Source organism: Siphateles boraxobius, unplaced genomic scaffold (genome assembly GCF_051911475.1).
Source record: "Siphateles boraxobius isolate OS27281-9 unplaced genomic scaffold, OSU_SipBor_1 130, whole genome shotgun sequence".
In the NCBI taxonomy this organism is placed as follows: Eukaryota; Metazoa; Chordata; class Actinopteri; order Cypriniformes; family Leuciscidae; genus Siphateles; species Siphateles boraxobius.
The window spans coordinates 373,700-386,052 of record NW_027508734.1 but is presented as its reverse complement, the minus strand read 5'-3'; the positions used below and the strand labels follow the sequence as shown (position 1 = coordinate 386,052).

At 38.1% G+C, this 12,353-nt stretch overlaps 1 protein-coding gene across 1 annotated transcript; it reads right to left on the bottom strand.

The window, feature by feature from the left end:
* Window positions 1-353: 353 nt before the first annotated feature.
* Window positions 354-10,979, bottom strand: LOC143737861 (uncharacterized). The gene is made up of 8 exons (XM_077229720.1): window positions 10,960-10,979; window positions 10,881-10,885; window positions 10,122-10,303; window positions 7,350-7,397; window positions 5,578-5,690; window positions 5,523-5,533; window positions 5,001-5,395; window positions 354-1,619 (listed from the first exon to the last, which is right to left on the bottom strand). Exons 1-8 carry the CDS (start codon window positions 10,977-10,979, stop codon window positions 1,287-1,289), a joined length of 1,107 nt encoding a protein of 368 aa, XP_077085835.1. The 3' UTR covers window positions 354-1,286.
* Window positions 10,980-12,353: the final 1,374 nt, after the last annotated feature.

Genomic DNA, 12,353 nt, shown 5'->3' with positions numbered 1-12,353 from the left:
TCACATGGTTTAGGTGTCGGCGAGATGAAGAACTGTGATCATAAAGTTGTTGTGCAGGTTTCATGATATGTAATTTTATCATGGCATTCAATCCATGGAGTTTTTCCCAGAAGATGATTCTTCAATTTTGATTCTTCAAGTTGTTCTTCAGGTATCATGTTTACTCGTCCTTTTGAAACCTCATCAAACCCTCAGATTAAGACCACATTTAAGTAGCTTTTATAAAGGTGTCTTAGAAAAAACACTTCTGGTGTGAACCTTGAGACAAAACACTGACACCGACATATTTTAAGATATGTTTTCAGTTAAAACATCTCAAACATGGGACTAGACTGAAGCCTGTCTGTAAACTGGGGATATGTCTACAATTTAAGCGTAATCTGTGAGTTGTTTGCATATCTGTCTATCTATCTGCTAAATTAATGTAGTCAATCAGAATGTGCTTTTCTCATGGAAAAAAAATTCATAGGGCATACTGTACATTTATTCATTTATTAAATTAGTTATCCAAAGCAACTTACAAATGAGGAAAATCACAAGCAATTTTTCATAGTAGTCAATAATATTCATACTAATTTTTAAAGTATAAACAAGATTCCAATGAAAAAATTGGGGTAGATTTTTGTACATTTAACAGCTAAAAAACAAAGTAAAGTAATTCACAAATTAAGTAAATTTAACTGATAATAACAAAGAAACTGCGAATAACACAATAAATGAAATGGGAAAGACTGCATTAGTATTTTCTTGTAAAACACACTCCAGTTATCCATTTTATTCACAACTTTGAAAAGGTATTTACAGTGTATTACAAAGGTGAAATGTAGAAAAGAGAAATGTTCTCTGGTTTTAAATGGTCTGTGTTGCATGACAGGTTTAACATAAAACTGTATCACTACAATAACCCTAAGACAGTGCTGTAGATAAATATATTAAACATATGACACATATTGTATTATATTTGATATATTTTGGAGATGGAAGTTAGTCTTCATGCAACATTAAACCAGTTCTTCAAAATGTCTTTCCTGTTTCACTTGTTTTTATTTCGGTCTTTGCGTGTTTGTTTGTTGTGTTGTTATAAGCACTTAGTCATATGATCTGACTGACGGTGAAATAACTGGAATATTCTTCCAGTGTGCTCAGTTGCCACTGAAACACCTCCGCTAGTTCATTGCTGATATGGTCAATCTCTTTCTGGTAACAGTTCGCAGAGAGTCTCTGTTCTGCACAAAGAGTGAAATAGAGTTGTACACTTCAACTTTAAGAAGTTTTGTGTGACGGTTTCATGGTCTTGACACTGTGGCCATGATTGTGACTTGATTTACCAGTGGGTAATTAAAGTTAATCATTTTAAACATGGGTTCTTGTTGTGAGTTATCAACGTTTCCTCCTCTGTTGATGTTGTTTTGTGATGGGAAGTTTGTTAGATCTGTTGGTTCTGAAGACGAGGTGCCTGTGATTGTAGTTGAGTCTCGGTACTCATAAGCTAATGTGGCGGCTTCAGGTTCAGGAGATGATACTGAGACTGCGCTTTCCTGAGTGGTTGGGAAAATTGTGGATGTGTCCATTGATATTGGCTTGGAATCAGGTGTCACTGCCTGTCTTGAAACTGTTCCCTGTAAAGAAAATGAAAATGGTTGAATTTGACTAAGTTACCACGTATTGTAGGGTGATAACCAGATGAAACTGCAAATCAATTACAATGGATATTAACTGCACCATGGTATTGTGTCAGAAATGTGGGATATTCAAATGGAATTTTATGATATTATTAATGGAGTAATTGAATAATTGCTGTATTTTTTGTAATTAAGCTATGAGCATGTATACTAAATGTATTAGCGATGCACGATATATCAACCAATAAGTGAATTAGTCCGATATATCAAAGCCGGTAGATAATAGATTATTTATTTCAATTGAGAGATGCGCGCTGTTCGCCATGATATATATATATAATCACTGAAGGAGAAAACCGGAATGTTTAGGTCACCGTTATGATGATCAGTGTTTGTTTTAGTTGGGCTCTTGACCCTCACATCATTAAATTTAGATTTTGTTTTGCTGCTGTACATGAGTTATAAAAGCCAGATGAACAAATAGAAAAGGTGATCTGATGGTGTTGGTTGGGTTGTAACATAATCGTTATGTCACAATCATTTGACCTGAATCACTGAACTCATGTAGAGCCCAATTTCTGAGTTAAGTTTACCTTATGGATTAAAGCAGCACTGTCATGGTAGAGCATACCATTTTAGCCTTTTCAATGAAATCCAAATAATCTAATCAATAGAAAAAAAAACGTATACAAATATTTTATGTAAGCACACACAGACATCAAGAATCAGCCTGTGAATCTCAACAATGGTGACAATTATAAAGCATGTTGCAGTGCATTCTGGGTGCCACCAATCGAAACTCCTTCATGGCTCCCATCATGAGCTTATGTTCAGAGGTGATCTGTTTGTCACCATTGCTGAGATTCATATGCTAATTCCTGAGGTCTGTGTGTGCCTACATTTTTTTTTCCTCATTAAAACCGATTATGTTTATCAGTGGTTGTATATCAAGCAGGGACACATTTGTGTGCATTTTACTTTGTGATTTCACCGGAATGAAAGAATAGAGAGTCTCCGCAACGGATTAAAGCGTGCGTCCGTGTGTAGACTGTGCGCGAGCCACAAGAGAACACTGTATCTGCATCACTGATCGAAGAGTCAACGATCACTTTGATCACTTGATTAATAAAACAACACATTTCAGCATGTTAGATCACCTCTTATTTAACAAACAAACAAAATAAATAACTGGAGATTAACTGGAGATGTTTTATTTATTTATATTAGTTACATCCATGCCGCGAGATGTTTCAAAAGTGGTGGGGACAATATCGACCCTGGCAAAAATTTGTGGGGACATGTCCCACCCACAAATGACGCCGATGGTTCCAGGTATGTACAGTTTGTTTCACTTTATTTCACCAACATTAAAATGTGTGTGTGTTTTTTTTTAAAGCTAAATCTGATTAGTATTAAAGACGATTGCCAAAGTTTAATTGCTGGTGGCGGTCTTTTCATCTCAAGTGCTGGAAGGGTGACTTGCCGTGGAGGCCTTATTGTGAATAATATATTGATATCACTTATTGTGAACAAATGGCAAGTCACCATTCCTGTAGACCTGTGCATCAACACTCACGCACACGCAGTGGTGGTAAGTAACGAAATAGAAATACTTCGTTACTTTACTTAAGTATTTTTTTCGGGGATCTGTACTTTACTTGAGTATGTTTTATTTGCATCTACTTTTACTCTTACTCCACTACAATATTAAAGACAAAGTTTACTCCGTTACATTTCCCCATGCCTGCTCCAAGTATTTATTACACTGGCTTTCCAAACCAATGAAAAACTTGTTTTTATTTTGAAAAAAAGAATGCGCAAGCTCTTTGCCAGCATACACTCTCATAGCAGTCAGTTCGCCATTGTGGAAGATGACGCAGAAACAGGTGAAGGTGCAGCTCTGCCCAGCAATGATCCTGAGATTTCCGCTTACTTTGCATCTTGCACATCTTCTGTTTGATGCAGCTAATGTTATGGAACATGTCTATTGCAGAGCTGCCAACTCTCACTCATTCAGTGTGAGACTCACGCAATCGTCACTTTCCACACGCTCTCACGACACACATCCATTTTCTCACGCAGAGAAAAATCGCGAAGCAAAGAGGACACTGACACCGACAGACAAGACAGAGTAGGTTACTTTTGATATGAAACAAATTCTCAGCTCTCAGATTCTGTCAATTTTATTACGAAATATAAACAATAAATACCGTTTTGGAGCTTTTAAATGTGACGTGACAGATAGCTAACGACTGCTATATGGGGTGCCGTTAATCTCTTTACTACTAGTTAATTGTAAATAAACACAAATGAACAATAATAGGTAGCCTATGTTGAAAGATACAGTACAACTTACCGAAATGTATATACCTTATACATAATATCAATAAATCAGTGTTTTTCAACCGCGGAAAGAGGTCAGTAAAACAGCTGGAGAACAATATGTCACATAATGTTACATTTACCTCAGGAAAAAAAACAAAAACATTTAATGACCATAGCATGTTAGTTGGCTAGAAAAATTAGTATTTTATAATATATTTAATATTAGTATAAATTAGTTTTTTGTTAAATGTGCACTATATATTTATTATATTTTTACTTATATCATTAAGATATTATAAAGTTGTTATTATAATAAAAATCACATGTATTTTTAACATGTAATAATACCAGCTGACAGCAAGGTGCTTCATTGTCTCTTATGATTGCAAATCTAACAAATTCAAAACAATTGATCTGTTTAATTATTTATATTTACAGTTTGAATATTTACTTTTTACTTTCGGTACTTAAGTACGTTTTAAATCGGATACTTTTGTACTTTTACTCAAGTGATGTTTGAATGGAGGACTTTCTACTTTTAATGGAGTCATTTTTTATTTAGGTATATATACTTTTACTCGAGTATAATTTTTGAGTACTTTTACCACGCCTGCTGCACACGGAAGTTACACACAGTACTCAAGATGAAAAGACCACCACCAGCAATTAAACTTTGGCAACCGTCGTTAACACTAATCGGATTTAGCTTTAAAAAACACACACACATTTTGATGTTGGTGAAATAAAGGGAAACAATACACTGTACATACTGATTTCATGCACAGGAAAAGCTTTCTGTACATCACATTAGGGTGTTTTTTTATTCACATTTTCTGGTGTTTAGTTATTTTAGTGTTGTGTGTTATTCTGATGGTGTTTTGTCTTTGTGTGTGACCGTGTACACAATCTATATGTTATATGGACAGGACATGTAACTTTCTATTTTACAACCTGTATTACAATTCTGAAAATGTCTGATGCTTGGCCACACACCTCAGCCTTTAAAAGTACAGTGTAGCTTGTGGTTTGCTTGTGCTGTGTAGATAATAGTACCTGATTTTGCAGGTGGTTGGTAACCAGCACATGCGTTGTCAATGTTCCCTGTAGAGTTGATGTGTCTAAACCAGATACAGATGTTTCTGAGGGCTCTCGGAAGCTGAGTTCTGTCGTAGGTGTAGTTGTGTTTGTTGGCTCGGTTGTAGCTATATACTCTGTTGTTGCGGTTATACGAGTTGTGGCCATTGTTTCAGTTGTAGATGTAAGTTGTGTTGTTGTTGTTGCTGCTGTAAAAGGGGCTGTAGTTGTAGCTGTATGTTCTGTTGTAGACGTTGAAGGAGTTGTGGTGATTTCTTTGGATGTAGATGTAAGTTGTGTTGCTGTTGTTGTAAGAGGGGCTGTAGTTGTAGCTGTATGTTCTGTTGTAGACGTTGAAGGAGTTGTGGTGATTTCTTTGGATGTAGATATAAGTTGTGTTGTTGTTGTTGTAAGAGGGGCTGTAGTTGTAGCTGTATGTTCTGTTGTAGACATTGAAGGAGTTGTGGTGATTTCTTTGGATGTAGATGTAAGTTGTGTTGCTGTTGTTGCTGCTGTAAAAGGGGCTGTAGTTGTAGCTGTATGTTCTGTTGTAGACGTTGAAGGAGTTGTGGTGATTTCTTTGGATGTAGATGTAAGTTGTGTTGCTGTTGTTGTAAGAGGGGCTGTAGTTGTAGCTGTATGTTCTGTTGTAGACATTGAAGGAGTTGTGGTGATTTCTTTGGATGTAGATGTAAGTTGTGTTGTTGTAAGAGGGGCTGTAGTTGTAGCTGTATGTTCTGTTGTAGATGTTGAAGGAGTTGTGGTGATTTCTTTGGATGTAGATGTAAGTTGTGTTGCTGTTGTTGCTGCTGTAAAAGGGGCTGTAGTTGTAGCTGTATGTTCTGTTGTAGACGTTGAAGGAGTTGTGGTGATTTCTTTGGATGTAGATGTAAGTTGTGTTGTTGTTGTTGTTGTAAGAGGGGCTGTAGTTGTAGCTGTATGTTCTGTTGTAGACGTTGAAGGAGTTGTGGTGATTTCTTTGGATGTAGATGTAAGTTGTGTTGCTGTTGTTGTAAGAGGGGCTGTAGTTGTAGCTGTATGTTCTGTTGTAGACATTGAAGGAGTTGTGGTGATTTCTTTGGATGTAGATATAAGTTGTGTTGTTGTTGTTGTAAGAGGGGCTGTAGTTGTAGCTGTATGTTCTGTTGTAGACATTGAAGGAGTTGTGGTGATTTCTTTGGATGTAGATGTAAGTTGTGTTGTTGTAAGAGGGGCTGTAGTTGTAGCTGTATGTTCTGTTGTAGATGTTGAAGGAGTTGTGGTGATTTCTTTGGATGTAGATGTAAGTTGTGTTGCTGTTGTTGTAAGAGGGGCTGTAGTTGTAGCTGTATGTTCTGTTGTAGACGTTGAAGGAGTTGTGGTGATTTCTTTGGATGAAGATGTAAGTTGTGTTGTTGTTGTAAGAGGGGCTGTAGTTGTAGCTGTATGCTCTGTTGTAGACGTTAAAGGAGTTGTGGTGATTTCTTTGGATGTAGATGTAAGTTGTGTTGTTGTTGTTGTGGTAGAAGGGGCTGTAGTTGTAGCTGTATGTTCTGTTGTAGATGTTGAAGGAGTTGTGGTGATTTCTTTGGATGTAGATGTAAGTTGTGTTGTTGTTGTAAGAGGGGCTGTAGTTGTAGCTGTATGTTCTGTTGTAGATGTTGAAGGAGTTGTGGTGATTTCTTTGGATGTAGATGTAAGTTGTGTTGTTGTTGTTGTAGAAGGGGCTGTAGTTGTAGCTGTATGTTCTGTTGTAGACGTTGAAGTAGTTGTGGCCATTTCTTTGGCTGGAGATGTAAGTTGTGTTGTTGTTGTAAGAGGGGCTGTAGTTGTAGCTGTATGTTCTGTTGTAGATGTTGAAGGAGTTGTGGTGATTTCTTTGGATGTAAATGTAAGTTGTGTTGCTGTTGTTGTAAGAGGGGCTGTAGTTGTAGCTGTATGTTCTGTTGTAGATGTTGAAGGAGTTGTGGTGATTTCTTTGGATGTAGATGTAAGTTGTGTTGTTGTTGTTGTAGAAGGGGCTGTAGTTGTAGCTGTATGTTCTGTTGTAGACGTTGAAGTAGTTGTGGCCATTTCTTTGGCTGGAGATGTAAGTTGTGTTGTTGTTGTAAGAGGGGCTGTAGTTGTAGCTGTATGTTCTGTTGTAGACTTTGAAGGAGTTGTGGTGATTTCTTTGGATGTAGATGTAAGTTGTGTTGTTGTAAGAGGGGCTGTAGTTGTAGCTGTATGTTCTGTTGTAGACTTTGAAGGAGTTGTGGTGATTTCTTTGGATGTAGATGTAAGTTGTGTTGTTGTAAGAGGGGCTGTAGTTGTAGCTGTATGTTCTGTTGTAGACGTTGAAGGAGTTGTGGGGATTTCTTTGGATGTAGATGTAAGTTGTGTTGTTGTAAGAGGGGCTGTAGTTGTAGCTGTATGTTCTGTTGTAGACGTTGAAGTAGTTGTGGCCATTTCTTTGGATGTAGATAGAAGTTGTGTTGTTGCTGTAAGAGGGGCTGTAGTTGTAGCTGTATGTTCTGTTGTAGACGTTGAAGTAGTTGTGGCCATTTCTTTGGATGTAGATGTAAGTTGTGTTGCTGTTGTTGTAAGAGGGGCTGTAGTTGTAGCTGTATGTTCTGTTGTAGACGTTGAAGTAGTTGTGGCCATTTCTTTGGATGTAGATGTAAGTTGTGTTGTTGTTGTTGTTGTGAGAGGGGCTGTAGTTGTAGCTTTATGTTCTGTTGTAGATGTTGAAGGAGTTGTGGTGATTTCTTTGGATGTAAATGTAAGTTGTGTTGCTGTTGTTGTAAGAGGGGCTGTAGTTGTAGCTGTGTGTTCTATGTGTGACTTTGAAGGAATTGTGGTGATTTCTTTGGATGTAGATTTAAGTTGTGTTGTTGTAAGAGGGGCTGTAGTTGTAGCTGTATTTTCTGTTGTAGACGTTGAAGGAGTTGTGGGGATTTCTTTGGATGTAGATGTAAGTTGTGTTGTTGTAAGAGGGGCTGTAGTTGTAGCTGTATGTTCTGTTGTAGATGTTGAAGGAGTTGTGGTGATTTCTTTGGATGAAGATGTAAGTTGTGTTGTTGTAAGAAGGGCTGTAGTTGTAGCTGTATTTTCTGTTGTAGACGTTGAAGGAGTTGTGGGGATTTCTTTGGATGTAGATGTAAGTTGTGTTGTTGTAAGAGGGGCTGTAGTTGTAGATGTATGTTCTGTTGTAGATGTTGAAGGAGTTGTTGCCATTTCTTCAACTGTAGATGTAAGTTGTGTTGTTGTTGTTGTAGAAGGGGCTGTAGTTGTAGCTGTATGTTCTGTTGTAGATGTTGAAGGAGTTGTGGCCATTTCTTTGGATGTAGATGTAAGTTGTGTTGCTGTTGTTGTAAGAGGGGCTGTAGTTGTAGCTGTATGTTCTGTTGCAGATGTTGAAGGAGTTGTGGCCATTTCTTTGGATGTAGATGTAAGTTGTGTTGTTGTTGTTGTAAGAGGGGCTGTAGTTGTAGCTGTATGTTCTGTTGTAGATGTTGAAGGAGTTGTGGCCATTTCTTTGGATGTAGATGTAAGTTGTGTTGCTGTTGTTGTAAGAGGGGCTGTAGTTGTAGCTGTATGTTCTGTTGTAGATGTTGAAGGAGTTGTGGCGATTTCTTTGGATGTAGATGTAAGTTGTGTTGTTGTTGTTGTAAGAGGGGCTGTAGTTGTAGCTGTATGTTCTGTTGTAGACGTTGAAGTAGTTTTGGCCATTTCTTTGGATGTAGATGTAAGTTGTGTTGTTGTAAGAGGGGCTGTAGTTGTAGCTGTATGTTCTGTTGTAGATGTTGAAGTAGTTTTGGCCATTTCTTTGGATGTAGATGTAAGTTGTGTTGTTGTAAGAGGGGCTGTAGTTGTAGCTGTATGTTCTGTTGTAGACGTTGAAGTAGTTTTGGCCATTTCTTTGGATGTAGATGTAAGTTGTGTTGTTGTAAGAGGGGCTGTAGTTGTAGCTGTATGTTCTGTTGTAGATGTTGAAGGAGTTGTGGTGATTTCTTTGGATGTAGATGTAAGTTGTGTTGTTGTTGTTGTAAGAGGGGCTGTAGTTGTAGCTGTATGTTCTGTTGTAGATGTTGAAGGAGTTGTGGTGATTTCTTTGGATGTAGATGTAAGTTGTGTTTTTGTTGTTGTAAGAGGGGCTGTAGTTGTAGCTGTATGTTCTGTTGTAGACATTGAAGTAGTTGTGGCCATTTCTTTGGATGTAGATGTAAGTTGTGTTGTTGTTGTAAGAGGGGCTGTAGTTGTAGCTGTATGTTCTGTTGTAGATGTTGAAGGAGTTGTGGTGATTTCTTTGGATGTAGATGTAAGTTGTGTTGTTGTTGTTGTAAGAGGGGCTGTAGTTGTAGCTGTATGTTCTGTTTTAGACGTTGAAGGAGTTGTGGTGATTTCTTTGGATGTAGATGTAAGTTGTGTTGTTGTTGTTGTAAGAGGGGCTGTAGTTGTAGCTGTATGTTCTGTTTTAGACGTTGAAGGAGTTGTGGTGATTTCTTTGGATGTAGATGTAAGTTGTGTTGTTGTTGTAAGAGGGGCTGTAGTTGTAGCTGTGTGTTCTGTTGTAGACGTTGAAGGAGTTGTGGCCATTTCTTTGGATGTAGATGTAAGTTGTGTTGTTGTTGTAAGAGGGGCTGTAGTTGTAGCTGTATGTTCTGTTGTAGATGTTGAAGGAGTTGTAGTGATTTCTTTGGATGTTGATGTAAATTGTGTTGTTGTAAGAGGGGCTGTAGTTGTAGCTGTATTTTCTGTTGTAGATGTTGAAGGAGTTGTTGTGATTTCTTTGTATGTAGATGTAAGTTGTGTTGCTGTTGTTGTAGAAGGGGCTGTAGTTGTAGCTTTATGTTCTGTTGTAGACGTTGAAGGAGTTGTGGTGATTTCTTTGGATGTAGATGTAAGTTGTGTTGCTGTTGTTGTAAGAGGGGCTGTAGTTGTAGCTGTATGTTCTGTTGTAGACGTTGAAGAAGTTGTGGTGATTTCTTTGGATGTAGATGTAAGTTGTGTTGCTGTTGTTGTAGAAGGGGCTGTAGTTGTAGCTGTATGTTCTGCTGTAGACGTTGAAGGAGTTGTGGTGATTTTTTTGGATGTAGATGTAAGTTTTGTTGTTGTTGTTGTTGTTGTTGTAAGAGGGGCTGTAGTTGTAGCTGTGTGTTCGTTTGTAGACATTGAAGGAGTTGTCGTGATTTCTTTGGATGTAGATGTAAGTTGTGTTGTTGTTGTTGTTGTAAGAGGGGCTGTAGTTGTAGCTGTATTTTCTGTTGTAGATGTTGAAGGAGTTGTTGTGATTTCTTTGGATGTAGATGTAAGTTGTGTTGCTGTTGTTGTAGAAGGGGCTGTAGTTGTAGCTGTATGTTCTGTTGTAGACGTTGAAGGAGTTGTGGTGATTTCTTTGGATGTAGATGTAAGTTGTGTTGCTGTTGTTGTAAGAGGGGCTGTAGTTGTAGCTGTATGTTCTGTTGTAGACGTTGAAGAAGTTGTGGTGATTTCTTTGGATGTAGATGTAAGTTGTGTTGCTGTTGTTGTAAGAGGGCCTGTAGTTGTAGCTGTATGTTCTGTTGTAGACGTTGAAGGAGTTGTGGTGATTTCTTTGGATATAGATGTAAGTTGTGTTGTTGTTGTTGTTGTTGTTGTTGTTGTAAGAGGGGCTGTAGTTGTAGCTGTATTTTCTGTTGTAGATGTTGAAGGAGTTGTGGTGATTTCTTTGGATGAAGATGTAAGTTGTGTTGCTGTTGTTGTAAGAGGGGCTGTAGTTGTAGCTGTATGTTCTGTTGTAGACGTTGAAGGAGTTGTGGTGATTTCTTTGGATGTAGATGTAAGTTGTGTTGCTGTTGTTGTAAGAGGGGCTGTAGTTGTAGCTGTATGTTCTGTTGTAGACGTTGAAGTAGTTGTGACCATTTCTTTGGATGTAGATGTAAGTTGTGTTGTTGTTTTAAGAGGGGCTGTAGTTGTAGCTGTATGTTCTGTTGTAGACGTTGAAGTAGTTGTGGCCATTTCTTGGGATATAGAGGTAAATGGTGTTGTTGTTGTTGTAAGAGGGGCTGTAGTTGTAGCTGTATGTTCTGTTGTAGATGTTGAAGGAGTTGTTGCCATTTCTTCAACTGTAGATGTAAGTTGTGTTGTTGTTGTTGTTGTTGTAAGAGGGGCTGTAGTTGTAGCTGTATGTTCTGTTGTAGACGTTGAAGGAGTTGTGGTGATTTCTTTGGATTTAGATGTAAGTTGTGTTGTTGTTGTTTTTGTAAGAGGGGCTGTAGTTGTAGCTGTATGTTCTGTTGTAGACATTGAAGGAGTTGTGGTGATTTCTTTGGATGTAGATGTAAGTTGTGTTGCTGTTGTTGTAAGAGGGGCTGTAGTTGTAGCTGTGTGTTCTGTTGTAGACATTGAAGGAGTTGTGGTGATTTCTTTGGATGTAGATGTAAGTTGTGTTGTTGTTGTTGTTGTTGTTGTTGTAAGAGGGGTTGTAGTTGTAGCTGTATTTTCTGTTGTAGATGTTGAAGGAGTTGTGGTGATTTCTTTGGATGTAGATGTAAGTTGTGTTGCTGTTGTTGTAGAAGGGGCTGTAGTTGTAGCTGTATGTTCTGTTGTAGACGTTGAAGGAGTTGTGATGATTTCTTTGGATGTAGATGTAAGTTGTGTTGATGTTGCTGTAAGAGGGGCTGTAGTTGTAGCTGTATGTTCTGTTGTAGACGTTGAAGGAGTTGTGGCCATTTCTTTGGATGTAGATGTAAGTTGTGTTGCTGTTGTTGTAAGAGGGGCTGTAGTTGTAGCTGTATGTTCTGTTGTAGACGTTGAAGGAGTTGTGGTGATTTCTTTGGATGTAGATGTAAGTTGTGTTGTTGTTGTTGTTGTTGTAAGAGGGGCTGTAGTTGTAGCTGTATGTTCTGTTTTAGACATTGAAGGAGTTGTGGTGATTTCTTTGAATGTAGATGTAAGTTGTGTTGTTGTTGTTGTTGTTGTTGTAAGAGGGGCTGTAGTTGTAGCTGTATGCTCTGTTGTAGATGTTGAAGGAGTTGTGGTGATTTCTTTGGATGTAGATGTAAGTTGTGTTGTTGTTGTTGTAAGAGGGGCTGTAGTTGTAGCTGTATGTTCTGTTTTAGACGTTGAAGGAGTTGTGGTGATTTCTTTGGATGTAGATGTAAGTTGTGTTGTTGTTGTTGTAAGAGGGGCTGTAGTTGTAGCTGTATGTTCTGTTTTAGACGTTGAAGGAGTTGTGGTGATTTCTTTGGATGTAGATGTAAGTTGTGTTGTTGTTGTAAGAGGGGCTGTAGTTGTAGCTGTGTGTTCTGTTGTAGACGTTGAAGGAGTTGTGGCCATTTCTTTGGATGTAGATGTAAGTTGTGTTGTTGTTGTAAGAGGGGCTGTAGTTGT